Consider the following 18,623-nt stretch of genomic DNA (forward strand, 5'->3'; position numbering starts at 1 on the left):
AGATTATCTTCTGTGTCTGTGTTAATTGGTTTCCCTTTTCTTTGTTGAAGAGGGTCTGTGCAATCCTTCTGCCTAGTCCGCCATCTTGCCCCGCCTCCGGTTGTGTCAGATTTTTTTAAGGGTTTATTCAAATCAGAATCCAAGTATTCGAACAAGATCAACACATTGTAACTTTTTTTTCTTTGCTATGTTCCTAAATCTTATAATCTGTAAGTTCTTCTGTCATTTCATTTTTTCATTGCTTTTTATTTGTTGGAGGAACCCTGTTGTCTGTCCTGTACAGTTTCCCAAAAGTGAAAAATTGAGATGAATTTAGAGCAGTAGAACTTTATTTTACCTGTTAGTATCAGTTTAAATTGAAAAAAAAAATGGCTTTTTTACAAAAGCATAGAGTTGTACAAAAATTATAATTATGAAAACTGAAAACAAAACAGTTTTCCTTAACAGAATAACGTCTTTGACTTTTTCTCTCCCCAGGTGAAATTCACATAACATAACATAAAATTAGCCATTTAAAGTGAACAACTTAGTGACATTTAATACATTCACAGTGTTATGCATCTACCAACTCTACTAGTTCCAAAACATTATCTTCATTGCAAAATAAAACCCTATACCCATTGAGGGGAGCTCTGGTAGTGTAGTGCCTAAGGCACTGGACTGCTAACCAGAGGGCTGGCAGTTCAAACCCACCAGTAACTCCTCAGAAGGAAGATGGAGCAATCTACTTCTGTAGTGATACTGCCTCGGAAACCCAAGGAGGGGTCGCTATGAGTCGGGTCTGACTCCACGGCACATAACAACAACAACAATATACCCATTGAGCAGTTAAACCCCATACTCTTCCCCCAACCTTGACAATCACCAATCTGTTTCTGTTTCTGTAGTTTTACCTATTCTGGGTATTTCATATATGCATATATGGTCATTAGTGACTGGCTTCTTTTACTTAATTTAATGTTTTGAAGGTTGATCCATGTTGTGGTATGTATCAGTACTTCATTCCTTTTTATAGTTGGGTGATAACAGTTGTATGGATATACCATATTTTGTTTATTCATATCTATTGATGGACATTTAGGTTGCTTCCTTTTATTGAGTACCTGTTTCATTTCTTTTGAGTGTATACCTAGGAGTGCAATTGGTGTGGCTATCTTTTAAAAATGAAAAATACATACATGAGGTTTATAAATTATAAAAACAGGGAGTAAAAACCTCCCTTAACATCCCTCACCACTAAGGTGGACACTGTTAATAGTTTCTTATGATTCCTTGAAGAAAAAAAAAAAAAGAATTCTGTATCATTAAATTTTTTTTTACATTTTTATTGTGATTTGGTTGAAAGTTTACAGAGTAAATTCATTTTCCTTACAGCAATTCATGCACATTTTGTCTCATGACATTGACTGTACTTTCCCACAGTGTAAGAGCTCAGCTCTCTTCCCACTTCCTCCCCATAGTTACCTCTTCCCTGTGTCCTTCCCTCCCATGTACTCCTGCCCCTGGGCTGTCTTTCTGTGCATAGAATGCCCTTTTATTCTCCCATAATTGATCTCTCCAAGTAGTGTATCTACCTAATGTAAATGTTCACCTCATATGCCTGTCTTTGTTTGACTGGAAGCCACAAGAGTGGGTTTCATTCTAGACCTGAAGGGCAGCTAGGGGCCATAGTCTGAGGGGTTTTATCAGGCTCTATCGGACCAGCAAACCTGGTCCCCCTTTTTTTTTTAAATGATTTTGAGTTTTGTACCACATTGTTCTCCCACTCTGTCCAGGATCTCCTACATAGATTCCCCCTCCTAGTGGTTGACTGTGGTAGCCGGGCACCATCTAACTCTTCTGGTCTAATAGTTGTATAAGCTGAGGATTGCGTGGTGTACCAGGACTAATTGTTTCCATGTATCATTTACTTTTGTAAATCTTTATTCATTCAATGATAATAGCTCCATTTTTCTGTACCTTCCTTTTTTTTTTGTAGGTAACTAATTTGGATGACAGTAATTGGGCAACTACATTCTCATCCCAGCGTTCTGGGCTTTTCACAGAGCCTCACAATGTGACAGAGGACATAACACTCAGTGCTGTTATGCTGCGTGAGGATGATCCTGGAGAAGCTGGTAAAATGGATTTGAACTTTGTGATAGAGTGTCGTGTTGCTTTTCTTAGACCAAAGGAACTATCTTCTCTGGTTCGTGAACTTCACTGTAATAGAATTTATATTAATATTGTATTATAGTAATTATATATGTAATTAATTAGAATTATATAAATTATAATTCTATTGTATTAATATAATACAATATAGTAGTTGTTAAACTAAATACTTACGGTGATGGCTAAGCCATTCGATGCAGTAGCTTTGGAAGGTTGAGAATCTCACCTTAGTTCTCAGAGCAGCATCTTGCTGTTTTACCTTTCAGTATAAGTAGCAGCCTGGTAGATTACTAGGTAAGTCTGACTTACTTATTTTTTATACTTTTTATTGTGATTTGGGTGAAACTGGATAACGCTTCAATATCTATTCTTTTCTTATTTGTACTTTTGAAATAGTTTCTCTTCTTTAGTTTTAGTGCGGTTCAAACCCACCAGCCACTCCTCGGAAGGAAGGTTGGGCAGTCCTACTTCCATAGTGATACTGCCTCAGAAACCCAAGGAGGGGTCGCTATGAGTTGGGGCCGACTCGACGGCACATAACAACAACAACAACAACATCATTGGCGTGTTTTGCTTTGTCTGAATGCTAGTGCCATTTTTAAAAACATTGTTGTGACCTTGCTAGTTTTAGGTTTGTTGTCATCATTCTTTTAAAAGACACTTACTGTCTTTTGACAATAAACATTTGCTTTTAGTATCTGTATACACATTATTTCTTAGGTTCTTCATCATTTTATCACCATCATAAGCTAACACAAATGAGTACTAGGCACTGTTAACCACTGTACAAACATTAACTCATATAATCCTTACTAATGAACAAACCAAACCCATTGCCATCAAGTTGATTTTGATTCTAGTGACACTACAGAAAAGAGTAAAACTGCCCTATAGGGTTTCCAAGGCTGTAATCTTTACGGAAGCAGACTGCCACATCTTTCTTCCACAGAGCAGCTGGTGGGTTTGAAATGCTGACCTTTCAGTTAGCAGCCAAGTGCTAAACTACTGTCCTACCATGGCTCCTTATAGTCAGTCCTTACCATCATCCTTTAGATAGTGACAGTAACATTCCCATGAAAATAGAAACTACAGGGAAGGAAACTGCTACTCAAGGAGGTTAATTAAGTTGCTTATTACCACCTAGCTAGGAAGCGATAGCACTAGGATTTGAAGCTAAGACTTTTGCCTCCAGAGCCCTGTTCTTAACCAGTGTGGTAACCACTGCTTCTTGTCATATCTTTCAGCAATACCAAAATAAACCCAATGCTATTGAGTCGATTCTGACTCATAGTGACTCTGTAGGACAGAGTAGAACTTCCCCATAGGATTTTCAAGGCTGTAAATCTTTTTTTTTTTAAGGCTGTAAATCTTTACAGAAGCAGACTGCCTCATCTTTCTCCAGCAGTGTGTCTGGTGGTTTAACCACCCTTGTGGTTAGCAGCCCAGTGCTTTAACCATAGCACCACCAGAGTTTTTCTGTCATTAATAGGTCCTCAAATTTTGAGTGACTCCTCGTAAAATCCTTTGTACTTAATGTATAAGATACAAGAATTCCATTTTTACTATGAATAATCAGTAAGATCTTAAATATACAATATTGTGGTAAGGTATATACAGTTTCCCCTAAGTAGAACATGTTCTTTTAGTATCTACCATATTTTCATGCCAGTAAAACACACATTATATGTTTGTTTGTTTGTTTGTTTGTTTTTTCAAACCAAGCAACCCTCTCATGTTTTAGTTTCATATACATCATGTGCACGTTAGGTGTAAGTTTTCAGACAATTACCTAGAAGGATGCCACTTAACTTTCCGTTGTTCCTTTTTCTATGTGTTCTAGCATCCATGAGTATGTTTTCTGATTTCCTGCAGTCTTTTTTGAAGCACTCTTCAACTACAGTTTTTGATCTTGTAGAAGAGTATGAAAACATTTGTGGTAGTCAGGTAAGCTAATTTCACTGCATCATTGGCCAAATGTTAATACTTTTAAATGTTTTTACACAGCATTAGCTTGTAAATTCTCTATGTTTAAGGGAGATATCTTTAAGACATCAATGCAGGTGTGGTAGGAAAGAAGGAAAGTCAGCCAGAGTACCTGTCCTTTTTTCCATTATGAAGGTCCATATAAAATTTCTTTGGGGACGAAAGGATTTTGCTGCTTTAAAGAAGTAAATGGACTTTGAGAAGAAGAAAACTTTGGAAATTATGACTTCAAGAATAATTAAAATAATAATAGCCAATGATTTTTATGTATTTAATATTGCTTTAACAATTGATCTCTGAATTATTCCATTATAAAATCAGTACTTTCATTAAATAAGGGAACTAGCAATAACAATTTAGTGAATCACTGGAGAATTTAAAATTTTAATAAAGAATGAGATAGAGATTAAGCTTTCATTAAAGACTAGTGTTAAAATACTAATAACTTTACCTTCTGAACACTTTTTAAAGGGTAGAAAAACTTGTGATTCTTCATGTTCTGACTGAGCAAACCTATTTTCTAATTCTCCTTGATAAGAGGTACTAGTCATAATCTTCTAGAAAAGTTTCCCTTACCCTGAGGTTTTAAATCTTGTGAAATTGTATGTGCAATTCTGTATGTGTGCCTGTGGGGAATGTCCATAACTTTCAGTAGGTTTTCACAGGGTCCCAAAAAGGATTTAGAACCTCTGCTTTGGAACAAGAGAATTTAGTGAAGTTTTGTTTAGATGTGAAAGTATTTTTCTTGACTTTTTACATGGTATAAATTGTTCACACATAATTTTTTAAGATACCTAGGTTTTAATTTTCATTACTACTGTGTTTATGTTGTGATTTTACCAGGTACAGTTTAGAGAGAGATAGCTGTGTAACTATATAAAGCAAAAAAACCCAAACACTGCTGTTGAGTCGAATCTGACTCATAGCGGCCCCTCCTTGGGTTTCTGAGGTGGTATCACTACAGAAGTAGATTTCCCAACCCTCTTTTGAGGAGTGGCTGGTGGGTTTGATCCACTAGCCTTCATAGGAAAATAAAAATGGACCCATGGCTGCTGTTGTTGAATCCAAAATCTCGAATATATTAAACTTTTGCATATACGCGTGCACAAATACACCTTACCAAAATTAGGCCTTTTTTTTTAATTTATAAAAATATACACAACAAAACACACATCATCTCAATAATTCCTACATGTACAATTCAATGATATTGGTTTTATTCTTTAAGTTGTGCCACGTTTCTTGATACCCTTTTCCAAATTATTTCACTATCATTAACACAAAACCATTGCCCCCTAAACTGCTCCTTTAACCTTTCAAGTTACTGTTGCCAGTTGGATCATATATAGATAATTCTTTAAAAGAGCACAGTGCTCAAGTCATACTTTTTTTTTTTTTGGCTAATTAAAGTATACTATTGTTTGGTTTAAAAATGGCTTCAGGGGATAGTTTTGGTTTTAAGATATGAAGATTTCCTCAGGGCAGTAATTTCAGGGAGATTGATCATCCAGCCTCAAAGGCTCTAGAAAGGTAATTCTATAGGAATTTAATATTCTGTTCCACATTTTTCACTCTTTTGATCAATATTCTTTTATAGAATAAAGTTAGCTGGGCACTATCCAGTTTTTCTAAATTATGGCAAAGAAGGCAGTTGTTCATGGAGACAATTAGTCAAAACACTCTAGTTCTTCCTCTAATTCCTGACTTCTCTTCTTTTGCTCCAGGCATAGCCATTTGTACCTTAAATGGCCATATTCTTTCTTTCTTTTTTTTTTTCAATTTTTATTGTGATTTTGGTGAAAGTTTACAGAGCAAATTTATTTTCCATACAACAGCTCACATACACTTTGTCTCATGACATTGACTGGAATTTTCCACAGTGCAACAGCTTTCTTTCCATTTCCCACATTTACTTCTTCCCTGTGTCCTTCCTTCCCATGCACTCCTGACCCTCGACCTGTCTTCCTGCATACACAGTCCTTCTATTCTCCCATAATTGATCTCTCCAAGGAGTGTATCTAGCTAATGTAAATGTTCAGCTCATATGCCTGTCTTTTGTTTGGCTAGAATCAATAGGAATGGATTCAGTTCCAGACCTGAAGGGCAGCTAGGGGCCATAGTCTCAGGGATCCACCAGGCTCTATCAGACCAGCAAACCAGGCCCTTTTTTTTTTTTAAACTTGATATTGAGTTTTGTTCTACATTATTCTCCCACTCTATCCAGGATCTCCTACACAGATCTCCCTCTGACTGGTTGACAGTGGTAGCCAGGCACCATCTGGTTCTTCTGGTCTCATAGTCATATAGACTGAGGATTGCGTGGTGTACCAGTCCTTGGACTAATTGTTTCCATGCATCTTTGATTTTCTTCATTCTTCTTTGCTCTGAATGAGGAAAGACCCGTTGTTGCATCTAGATGTTCTCTTGCAAACTTTTAAGATCCCAGTTAGTACTTGCCAAAGTGGGATATGGAATAATGTTTTTCTGTAGTATGTTATGCCAGTTGAGCTTGATGTCCCCTGCGCCATGGGCCTGAGCCCACAGGTCCAACTACTCACTCCCTCTGGGTAGCTGGCTGTGGCCAAGAAGTGACTACAACCTTGCCCCTAGTCATCTCTACTATATACCTGGGAATTCTTAGAGAACATAGAAATACGCTTGTAGAATCGTTGTCTACCATCCCTGTACATGGTCATGGGCACACTCTCTCCTGCATAGACTTGCCTAATCATTCAGGCTGTCTACCCATCTATCCACTTGTAGATCAATGTTTGCCATTGCTGACAACGCAGTACTGTATGTGTGAAAGGGTTCATCTTTGTTGTCTGTACCTCCCATGCACCTCTCTATTCTTCCTTTTCCTCAGTGCCACCATGTTGCTAACTCATATTTGGTACATTGCCCTTCCCTTCACCAAATCAATACTTGTCTCTACCTATCTAGCAGTGTTTCCTCTCCTCTCCTCCCCTCCGACCTGGATAACCAACAAAGAAAATTTTCTTCTATACATAAACCTTTCCTTGACTTTTTACAATTACAATAATGGACTGATACAGCATTTGTCTTTCTGTGACTGACTTATTTCACTCAGCATAATGTCCTCCAAGTTCATCTACGTTATGTGATGTTTTGCAGATTGTGTTATTCTTTAGGGTTGCATAGTATTCTGTTGTGTGTATATACCATAATTTGGTTATCCATTTTTCTGTTGATGGGTACCTAGGTTGTTTCCATCGTTTTGCTATTGTAAATAGTGCTGTGATGAACATGGGTGCGCATATATCTGTTTTTGTCCTGGCTCTCACTTCTTTAGGATATATAGCTAGTAAGGGAATGGCTGGGTCAAATGGTATTTCTAATTCCAAATGTTTAAGGAATCGCCATACTATTTTCCACAGTAGTTGTATCATTTTACAGTCCTGCCAGCAGTGCATGAGGGTTCCAGTCACCCCATACTCTCACCAGCATTTGTTGTTGTCTGTTTTTTTGAACTTTGCTGTTCTTTTTGGGGTGAGATGATATCTCGTTTTGATTTGCATCTCTAATGGCTAATGATTACAACATTTTTCCATTTGTTTATTAGCTGCCTGAATGTCTTCTTTGGTGAAGTGTTTGTTCATGTCATCTGCCCATTTTTAAATTGCACTATTTGTCTTTTTGTTGTAAAGGTGTTTAAGTTTTCTATAAATTTTAGGGATTAGCCCTTTGTCTGATATGTCATTGCCAAATTTATTTTCTCAGTCTGTGGCTTCTTTTTTTATTCATTTGGTGAAATCTTTTAATGTACCTAAGTGTCTAATTTTTAGGAGGTCCCAAAAAACCAAACCAAACTTACTGCTGTCAATCAAGTTGGATCCGACTCACAGCAACCCCTCCTTGGGTTTCTGAGGCAGTATCACTCCAGAAGTAGATTGCCCAACTTTCCTTCTGAGGAGTGGCTGGTGGCTTTGAACTGCCAGCCTTCTGGTTAGCAGTCAAATGCCTTAGGTACTATGCCACCAGAGCTCCATTAGGATGTCCCAGGTATCTATTTTGTCTTCTGGTATTGGTATGGTTTATGGTGGCATAGTGCCTAAGGCATTTGACTGCTAATCAGAAGGTTGGTGGTTCAAATTCGCCAGCCATTCCTCGGAAGGAAGATTGGGCTACTTCATGATGGTACTGCCTGGGAAACCCAAGGAGGGATCGCTATGAGTCAGATCCATCTTGAGGGCAAGGAGTTTGGTTTTTGGTTTGTGAGTTTACATTCAATAATGTATTTATGCCCTGAATTAGGGCCCGTGAGTATGTCCCTGTTCCTTCTTTGATGATCTTTCTGGTTTTATGTTTTATATTCAGGTCTTTGATCTACCTTGAGTTCATTTTTTTATATGGTGTAAGGTTTGGGTCCTGTTTCATTTTTCTGCAAAAGGATATCCAGTTTTTAAAAAATAATTATTTTTTAAAAAATATTTTAAGTACTAAATTACTTCTTTTTACAATAATTATTAGAAATACATACAACTATGGTGGCTGTATATAGTAGGTTTTGAGATCAGGGAGTATAAGGCTTCCTACTTTGTTCTTCTTTGGTAGTGCTTTGCTTATCTGGGGTCTCCTTCCTTTCCATATAAAGTTGGTGATTAATTTTCTCTTCTCTTTAAAGAAAGATGATGGAATTTGGATCAGGATTGTATTATGTCTATACATCGCTTTGGGTGGTATTGACGTTTTCACGATGTTAAGTCTTCTGTCTATGAGCATGGTGTAGTTTTCCATTTATGTAGATATTTTTTGGTTTCTTGTAATAGTGTTTTGTACTTTTCTTTTTATAGGTCCTTTGTATCTGGTTAGATTTGTTCCTAAGTACTTTTTCTTTTGGGTGGTTATTTATTGGAAAGGAATAAATGGTATTGCTTTCCTGATTTCCTTTTCAGAGTTCTCTTCTTTCGTGTAGAGGAATCCAACTGATTTTTGTCATGTTGATCTTGTATCCTGCCATTTTGCCAAAAATACCAGTTATTTTTAGTAATTTTCTTAATGAGTCTTTGGGATTTTCTGTGTATAAGATCATATCATCTGCAAATTGAGATAGTTTTACTTCTTTTTTTGCCAATTTGGATACTTTCTATTTCATTTGCTTGCCTTATTGCTCTGGCAAGGACTTCAACTACAGTACTGAATAAGAATGGTAATAAAGGTCATCCTTGTCTGGTAGCCATTAGTAAGGGAAATGCTTTCAGTCTCTCTTCATCGAGAATATGTTGATCATTGGTTTTGTACATATTTAGATGGCCACCTTCAAGTTTTTAAGACCCCAGGCATTACATATCAAACTCTAAAAGGTAGAAGCCACCCATTGTCATTGAGTCATTTATGACTCATAGTGATCCCCATTGGGTTTCCAAGGCTGTAAATCTTTGTGGAAGTAGAATATCTCATCCTCCTGCAGAGCAGCTGGTGGGTTTGAACTGCTGACCTTTGGGTTAACAGCCAAATGCCTTACCTACTATACCACCAAAACTCTTTAGAAGATAGAACAGAAGTTCTAAAATCAGCATTAGAACATTTGACTGGGATGTCACATGAACCATGACCCTAAACCTCCAAACCAAGAAAACAAATCCCATCATGTGTTTGGTTGTACATAGACTGTATCAACAGCTGCTTTTAAAAATAATTATTAGTAATACATGTAACAACATTTAAATTAAGTCTGTATTTAACGGGAATGTTACATTGAATTTAACTCAGACATACAGGATAGGCAGGAAAGATACATAATCGTATAGTTTTAGCATAGCTTATTTGAAGAATACAAAGTTATTAATGAGACTTAAAAGTTGCATAAAATTAACTTCTGTTGTCTGTTTAATTCAGGTGAGTATACTGAGTAAAATAGTGAGCCGAGCGACTCCTGGACTTCAGAAGTTTTCAAAAACAGCCAGTATGCTCTGGCTTCTTCAACAAGAGATGGTCACATGGAGACTGTTAGCTTCTTTATATAGGTAAAATTGTGTAGAATTCATAAATAAAATAAGCATAAGGTGACAAACTAATAGGCAAATTAATTTACAAGTTAGAGTGGGTAGCATATGTGGTGATATTTATATTTTTACAATAAAAAAATGGGTTATGTTTGGAAATATGTTTTGCTATTTTTGATGCTTTTCTAATTTTAATACTTTAATTGTTAGACATGGGTTATGGGAGAAGAGGGGGCTATCAGGTCATATAACTAATAGCTAACAAAAACTGGAATACACACACACACACACACACACAAGGAGGTCTGGTAGTGTAGTGCCTGAGGCACTTGACTGCTAACCAGAACACTGGCAGTTCAAACTCACCAGCCACTCCTCGGAAGGAAGGTTGGGCAATCTACTTCTGTAGTGATACTGCCTCAGAAACCCAAGGAGGGGTCGCTATGAGTCAGGTCTGACTTGACGGCACATAACAACAATAAAAATATACACACACACATATACATTTTTTTTAAATAACATGTTTTTGGTGACAGTTTACACAGTTTTTTTTTAATATGGAAGTGCTAAAGTACTGTAATACTTATGAAAAGATGGATTAAGAAAAAGAGCAGAAAAGTAGATGTAGTAGGTGCTGATAAGGAGATTTGAAAAAAGTTAACCAGATATACCTTCTCTGACAGTTTCAGCTTTCATTCTCTTGGTATCTCATCCTAATGAGAAAATCTTGAAACAAACTCATAATGTTTTTTTTTATTTTTGCTATGGGAAAATGTTATATTAAAAAGACCTCTCATCCTGGCAGTAATGGCACTAATCAAAAAAAAAACAGAAACAGCTACTGCTGGAGAAGATGTGGGGAGATTGGAACTCGTGTGTGTGTGTGTGTGTGATTTGGGTGAACAGATTAGAACTCTTATACAGTGCTAGTGGGACTGTAAATTGGTACAACTTCTCTGGAAAATGGTATGGCACTTCTTAACAACCTAGAAATAGAAATACCATACAGTCCAGCAATACCACTCCTAGGTATATATTCTAAAGAAATAAGAGCTGTGACATGCATAGACATATGCACACACATGTTCATTGCAACAGCATTCACAGTAGCAAAACAGTGGAAGCAACCAAAATGTCTAGCAACGGATGAATGGATAAACAAACTGTGGTACACACTTATAGTGGCATACTGTACGGTGATAATGAATAATGATAAATCCGTGAAAAATTGCACAACATGGATGAATCTGGAGGGCATTCTACTAAGTGAAATAAGTCAATCACAAAAGGACAAGTATTATATGAGGCCATCATTGTAAAAGTTGAGAACAGATTATACATAGAAAGAAAGACCTTTTGATGGTTACTAAGGATGGGATGGGAAGGAAGAGAGAATCAGTAACTAGATGGTAGACACATGTTAATTCAGGTGAAAGAAATATACAAAAAGGGCAGAGTCAGCACAGTGTGATCAAGGCAAAGGAAGACACTGAGAGGTATGTAAGAATAAAGAGCCAAAAACAAAACCAAACTTGATTCTGACTCATAGTAACCCTCACTGGGTTTCCAGGCCTATAAATCTTTACAGAAGCAGAGTGCCTCATCTTCCATGGAGCGGCTGATGGGTTCAAACCATTGACCTTAGCATTTGGTTAGCTGCCAAATGCCTTAACTACTACACCACCAGACCTAAGAATAAGGTAGAATGAGGGTAGTTAGAGTAAATTATATAACATATACAATCTTGTAACAACAGTAATAACAATAGTTTATAAATGGATGCAAAAGTAGATAATGTATGCTAAATAGATGTGGAAGATCGTACAGGAATACAGCCATGTGCATATACATAGGTATGGTTGTAACTATTTCCGCATATGTATTTGTAAGTGCTGCATGTATATCCATATATATAATAGAGCACACAGTTATGGAAACAACTTAGATATAACAAACACTTTGTGGGACTGAGCTGCCAGGCTTGAAAGCTAAGGACTGTGGTCATGGTGGACATCTAGATCAATTGGTGTAACATAATTGGCATAAAGATAATGTTCTGCATTCTGGTTGAGTGAGTGTGGGGTCTTAAAAGCTTGCAAGAGGCCATCTAAGACAACTGTTGGTCTCTTCCTATCCGAAGCAAAGGAGAATGAAGAAAAACAACGACTCAAGCAATTAATACAAGGACCAATGTCCCACATGAACCACAGTCTCCTCTAACCTGAGACCAGAAGAACTAGATGGTGCCCACCTACCACTATTGACTGCTTTGACCAGCAACACAATAGAAGGTCCTGGTTAGAGTGGGTGAAAAACGTAGAACAAAATCAAATGCATGAAAAAGATCAGACTTACTGGTCTTAAAGACTGGAGGAACCCAAGATTGTTGCCCTAAGACAGCCTTCTAACTTGGAACTGACACCACTCCCAGAGAACACCTTTCAGCCAGATAATAGACTGGCCTATAAAATAAATAACACCTGGGAGGAATATGGGCCTTAGAACAATCAACTATAAGAGACCAGAAGGGCAACATCTGCCCAAAAGCAAAGATGAGAAGGGAGGGAGAGGCAGGGGAAGCACGTGAGTGGAAATGGGGAACCCAGGATGGAAATGGGCAGAGTGTTGACACTGCATGGATTGCATCCAGTGCTACTGAACAATTTGCTTATGAACTATTGAGTGAAAAACTACTTTGCTATATAAACTTCACCTAAAGCACAATATTTTTTTTTTAAAGGTGTATCCATTAGCAGGAGAACTAAGCTTGTCTTTTTACCATAGTAAAGTTACTAATAGTGACAATTTTTGCTTTTTTTTTTTTTTTAAGCAAATACCAGGTTTGTTCAGTTGTTGACTTACTACCTAGCTCTTATATTTAATAAGTGATGACAAAGTTTTTTGGGAACATACTTGTTTTTGCTGGGTAGAATGCATGTTTGTGCTTGCATATGTATTGCTTAAAAGCTGCTTTCATATATTCATGTGAAATAAAGCTTTTTCTTTTTTTCCCCCAGAGATAGAATACAGTCTGCATTAGAGGATGAAAATATGTTTGCAGTTACTGTAAGTTTTGCATTATTTTGTTTCCTTTCCTAGTGCTTAAAAATTATAGAAAATGCTTTTCATTATTTGATTTTTCAACCTTCTTTCTGACATCTCTTCATTTTAAAAGTTTTAAAAATAAAAAGTACAATTCCATAGAAAAACTTTTGACTTATAAAAGGCAAAAAGTCTTTTATCCATCATACTGTTCAGTCTAATAATTTGATATGTATCCTATAAGATAAATTTATGTACATATATACATATATACAGTTTGTCTTTTTAACATATAGTACGATTACACTTGTATATTATACTGAGAAGTATTATATTTTATATAGTTCTTGTGTTCGTCTCTATAAAGTCCTAGGGGAAGTGTTCTGGTTACCTAGTACTGCTCTTAGTACTGTTCTGACAAGAATATACCACAAATGGGATGGCCTTAACAAACAGGAGTTTCTTCTTTTACAGTTCGGGAGGCTAAAAGTCCAAGTTCAAAGTGCCAGGCTCTAGGGGCTGGGTGAAAGCCCCTCAACCTTGGGGTCCAGCTCTGCCTCCTGCTTCTGGCCCACTGGGAGCTAGAGGCGTTTCTTCACTCAGACAGCTGCTGGCTGCTGAGACTGACAAGCCCAAGGTTGACAAGTAAAAAGGCACAGTCCCAATGTTACCAAACCACATGGCAGGCCAGTAATTCAAGTCCATTGGAAGTCCCAAGGTCGGCAGAGCATGGCAGGCTGCTGAGCAATGACAAGGCTACATGCAGGGTCCAAGCATGCCATATGCTCAAGACCATTCCCAAGGCTTCTCCTTATATATAGGAAGCAGACCACATCCCAAAGGCAGCTACTCAGCTGCTTGTGGTAGATCCCACATGGAGTTTGATTGCCAGTCTCATCATGGGGAATAACTACCACCAGCTGCCCAGCCACTCAACCAGGCCCAGCCACGTTGACACACAAACATAACTACCACAGGAACCCTATTGTGAATTGATTTCTTTCTTTATTATATTTTCTAATTAGTTACTACTGTCAACTAGGACACTGTTGCTTTTATGTTGTTGTTGTTGTTGTTATGTGCCATCGAGTCGGCCCCGACTCATAGCGACCCCTCCTTGGGTTTCCGAGGCAGTATCACTACGGAAGTAGGATTGCCCAACCTTCCTTCCGAGGGGTGGCTGGTGGGTTTGAACTGCCAGCCTTCTGGTTAGCAGTCAAGTGATTTAGCCACTATGCTACCAGAGCTCCCGTTGCTTTTATGTAGAGCTTGTATTTGACCACCTTTCTGAACTCTCTTATTATCCTGTATGTTTTTAATTTTATTCTGTTATTTCTATGTAGGCACTCGTCATTTACAAATAAATTATTTCCATTCTTTATAGCTCATTCATTTACTTGCCTCCTTGCTTTAACTAGGAGCACCCACAAAACATTGAATTACATCTGTAATAGGCAGTCATTCTTTTCTTGTTTCTGACTTGTGATAAGAATGATTTTCTCTTTCGTCTTTGCATTTGGTATTTTACTATAGGACTTTTTTTCTCCTCACTTGATGTTAGAATAGGTATTGAATGGAGTCAAATGTTGTTTAGCTTTAATTTGTTATTTATTGCAAGGTTTATAATGCCTTGCAATGATAGATTTCCTAATGTTGAATTACCTTTCAATAAAATAAACTGTCAATCATGATGTATTATTCCTAAATAAACTACTAAAGTTCATAAGCTAGTATTTTCTTTGGGACTTTACCAAATGTATGAGTTTGTGTTTGTGTGTGTGAGTATATGTTACCCTCCTTCACTTTTTGGTGTCTACAGTCATGTTAGTTCTTCAGAACAAGTTCAGCATCTTCTGTCTTTTTTTGTACTCTGATTTAAGAAGATAGGAATTATCCTTTGAAAACAGAAGTAAACTCACTGCCATCGAGTTGATTCTGACTCATGGCAACTCCCATTGTGTTTCTAAGGTGGTAAATCTTTAACAAAGTAGATTACCCCATTTCCCGTCTGTGGAGTGGCTGGTAGGTTTGACCTGCCAACCTTCTGGGTAGCAGTCAAATACCTTAGGCACTGCACCGCTTGGTAAAATACACCTATAAAACCATCAAGGCCAGATGCCTTTTTTGGGTTTAATTACATTTTGTTTTCTGGTTAAAAAAGTATTTCATACTTAAGGTAATTTTATTTATGTGTGCATATACATGTATGTGGGAGCACTGGTAGCATAGTGGCTAAGGCACTTGACTGCTAACCAGAAGGCTGGCGGTTCAGACCCACCAGCCACTCCTCGGAAGGAAGATGGGGCAATCTACTTCCGTAGTGATACTACCTCAGAAACCCAAGGAGGGGTCACTATGAGTCGGGTCCGACTCGACGGCACATAACAACAACAACAACATACGTGTATGTATGTGTGTGTGTGTGTGTGTGTGTGTATAAAACAAATAATGCATTTTTTAATAAGTGATTTCTGCCATACATATTAGGAGCTCTGGTAGCATAGTGCCTAGGCGCTTCACTGCTAACCAGAAGGCTGATGGTTCAAACCCACCAGCCACTCCTCGGAAGGAAGGTTGGGCCTCGGAAACCCAAGGTGGGGTCACTATGAGTCGGGTCCGACTCGACGGCACATAACAACACCACCACCACCACCACCATATATATTTATTAACTGCTTTTTCACCTAAAATATTTTTTTATGTCATTATGTTTATACCTATAGGTCCTTTTTTAAGGAAGTGAATTCTAAAATTAGTTAAGCAATGCAATCATGAATGTACCTAAACATTATATCTTTGTATAGTTATTTGGTTATTCCTTAATAAACTAGAATTTCTCTGTCAAGAGGTTTTCTACATTTTAAGCCTTCCACAGCATATTATCCTCCAGAAAGGAAGCCCTCTCACCAATGGATGATATTTTTTCTCAGAAACTATACCAAACCTGGTAGTATATTTATTTTTAATCCTTTAATTCCACAAATACTTATTTCATTCCAACAGTGTGCTGTGTACATCTTGGAAGACTATTTTACATATATTTATCTTATGTTTGATCACCTTACTGATCTCACTTATTAGTTTTTTCCATTGATTATCTTTGGTTTTATAGGTTGGCAATCCTGCTATATACAAATAGTGATGACTTTGACTCTTATTCTATACTTACTATTGCTTGTTTATTTTTTCTGATTTTATTATATTAGCTAGAACTTTCAAAGTAAAGTTGAGAAGTATCAGGAATTCTTTTTCTTTTCATCTTTTGGACTTCGAAGGAAGTACCTCAAATACTTTATAAATTTGACCTGTGCTTAAACTTGATCAGAATATTTTATCTTTTTAATATGTTGCTTAGTTCTGTATAGGAGCTCTGATAGTACAGTAGTTAAAGCATTTGGCTGCTAACCAAAAAATTGGCAGTTCACACCCACCAGCTGCTCCACAGGAGAAAAATGAGGTAGTCTGCTTCAGTAAACATTTACAGCCTTGAAAACCCTGTGGGACGGTTCTACTCTCTGTCCTATAGGGATGCTATGAGTTGGAACCAACTTGATAGCAGTAGGTTGGGTTTAGTTCTGTTTGCTAGTGTTCATATCAAGTCATCTTTTAAAATCAATCTTACTAGCCTTTGATAGTTCTTTCGTCTTATCACCTGTCATCCTCTGCATGGAGAATGAAAAGATTATTTAAAGTTTTTAAATTTTCATTTTCTTTTCTAATATGTAACATGACTATATCCAACTCTTTGTTTTGTGTTTAATTTTTCCCTTAAAATAATATCTTGGGGAAAATAAAAGTTAACGTTGGCAAGCTTAGTCAAAGAAGTATAATATCAGGTAGGAATAGCTGTTAATTAATCTGGCAGTTTGAAATGTGAATATTTTTCAAAGGTGAATATAGATTTGCCATGTGATAAAATGTTCGGGTATGGGTGATTAAGTATACTTATTTCAGATTCTCTTTTACCTTTTTGTTGTAGTGATATTCTTGGAGTATCTTTTCTTCCTTCCTTCCTTTTAAAGAAAATTTACTATTTTTTTTAAATAGGCTTTTAGTGCCAGTGAAAAGGCAGTTGTGGAAGCATTATTTCAGAGAGATTCACTTGTCCGACAAAGTCAGGTATGAATCCAATTAAGTTTTTTTTTTTTAAATAAAACTTGGAGACATGGTAAATAACACACCTAGAACTAGGGTTTTTTTAAAATTTAAAAACTGTTTTTCTTACATTTTTAATTAAGCCTTTTTAGTAATTAAAAGAAATTAAGAACCTTGTTCTGTGATTTTAAAATAGCAGCCTACTGCTGTTTCCAGGAATAACTTTATAAAAACTGTGCCCTTCCTAAGAAAAGTACATTCTCTTGTCATAATACTTATTTATTTTGAAAAGTTAGAATAGAGGTTAGAAAATTGCTGCTTGATATTTCTGAAATCAGAAACTTTTTCTTTCTTTCCTAGTTGGTGGTAGATTGGTTAGAGAGCATTGCCAAAGATGAGATTGGAGATTTTTCTGATAATATTGAGTTTTATGCAAAATCAGTATATTGGTAAGTCACTAAACTTTTACTCATGAATATTGGTTTTGTTCATTCAACAGATATTTATTTAGTTCTTACTATTTGCCATGTGCTATTCTGTTAATAAGGAGCTATGTGTCGGGGCCGACTCCACGGCAAATAACAACAACAACAACATTCTGTTAGTAAGCAAACCAGGTAAAAGCCCTGTCTTTGTAGTATTTATAATTTTTTAAAAAGTTAGCAGATAAATATAGTTCCCCTCAGGTGAAAGTTGTTGGAGTTCTGGTGGCACAGTGGTTAAGGTATTCAGCTGCTACACAAAAGTTGGTGGTTCATACTCACCAGCTGCTCTGTAAGATGAGGCAGTCTGCTTCCATAAAGATTTGCAGTTCTTCTCTGTCCTATAGTGTTGCTATGAGTCAGAATCAAGTTGATGGCAGTGGGTTTGTTTTTTCAGTAAGAGCTTTGGGGAGGAAAAGAGAATCAGCTGAGGGCTAGAGGATGACAGTGGATACTATTTTAAATAGAACAAGCAGTCAGAGAAGGCCTCTCTGAGGAAGTAACTGTAAAAGAAATAATTGAAGCCGCCTATGCAGAAATCTGGGGGACAGATGTTCTAGGCAGGAACAGAAATTGCAAAGACCTTGAGAAGGTAAAGTATTTGTACAAGGAGGCCAGTGTAAACACAGCAAGACAAGAATGGTAGGACATGGGATTGGTAGCCACCAGATCATATAGGGCTTTTATGGGTTGTTGTTGTTTGTTGTTACGTGCCGTCGAGTCAGCCCTGACTCATAGCGACCCCTCCTTGGGTTTCCGAGGCAGTATCACTACGGAAGTAGGATTGCCCAACCTTTATGGGTAGGTCAACATAAAAATTTGGGGGTTTATTTTAAGTAAAATCGTAACATGATCATCAAGAAGACACATCTGCCATGTTTCTCATGAATTGTGCTTTTTA

The 18,623-nt window shown here is 37.1% G+C and overlaps 1 protein-coding gene across 1 annotated transcript in view; it reads left to right on the forward strand.

Moving 5' to 3' along the window:
* The window catches only part of NUP107 (nucleoporin 107), a 64,135-nt gene that overhangs the window by 15,060 nt on the left and 30,452 nt on the right, over nucleotides 1-18,623 (forward strand). The window contains 6 exon segments of the mRNA XM_007953389.2: nucleotides 1,979-2,117; nucleotides 3,995-4,098; nucleotides 9,997-10,124; nucleotides 13,121-13,169; nucleotides 17,193-17,264; nucleotides 17,601-17,689. Of these exon segments, the coding sequence (XP_007951580.2) occupies nucleotides 1,979-2,117; nucleotides 3,995-4,098; nucleotides 9,997-10,124; nucleotides 13,121-13,169; nucleotides 17,193-17,264; nucleotides 17,601-17,689 (581 nt within the window).

This window comes from Orycteropus afer, unplaced genomic scaffold, assembly GCF_000298275.1.
Source record: "Orycteropus afer afer isolate SDZICR_OR568_19922 unplaced genomic scaffold, OryAfe1.0 scaffold00392, whole genome shotgun sequence".
Taxonomy (NCBI): domain Eukaryota; kingdom Metazoa; phylum Chordata; class Mammalia; order Tubulidentata; family Orycteropodidae; genus Orycteropus; species Orycteropus afer.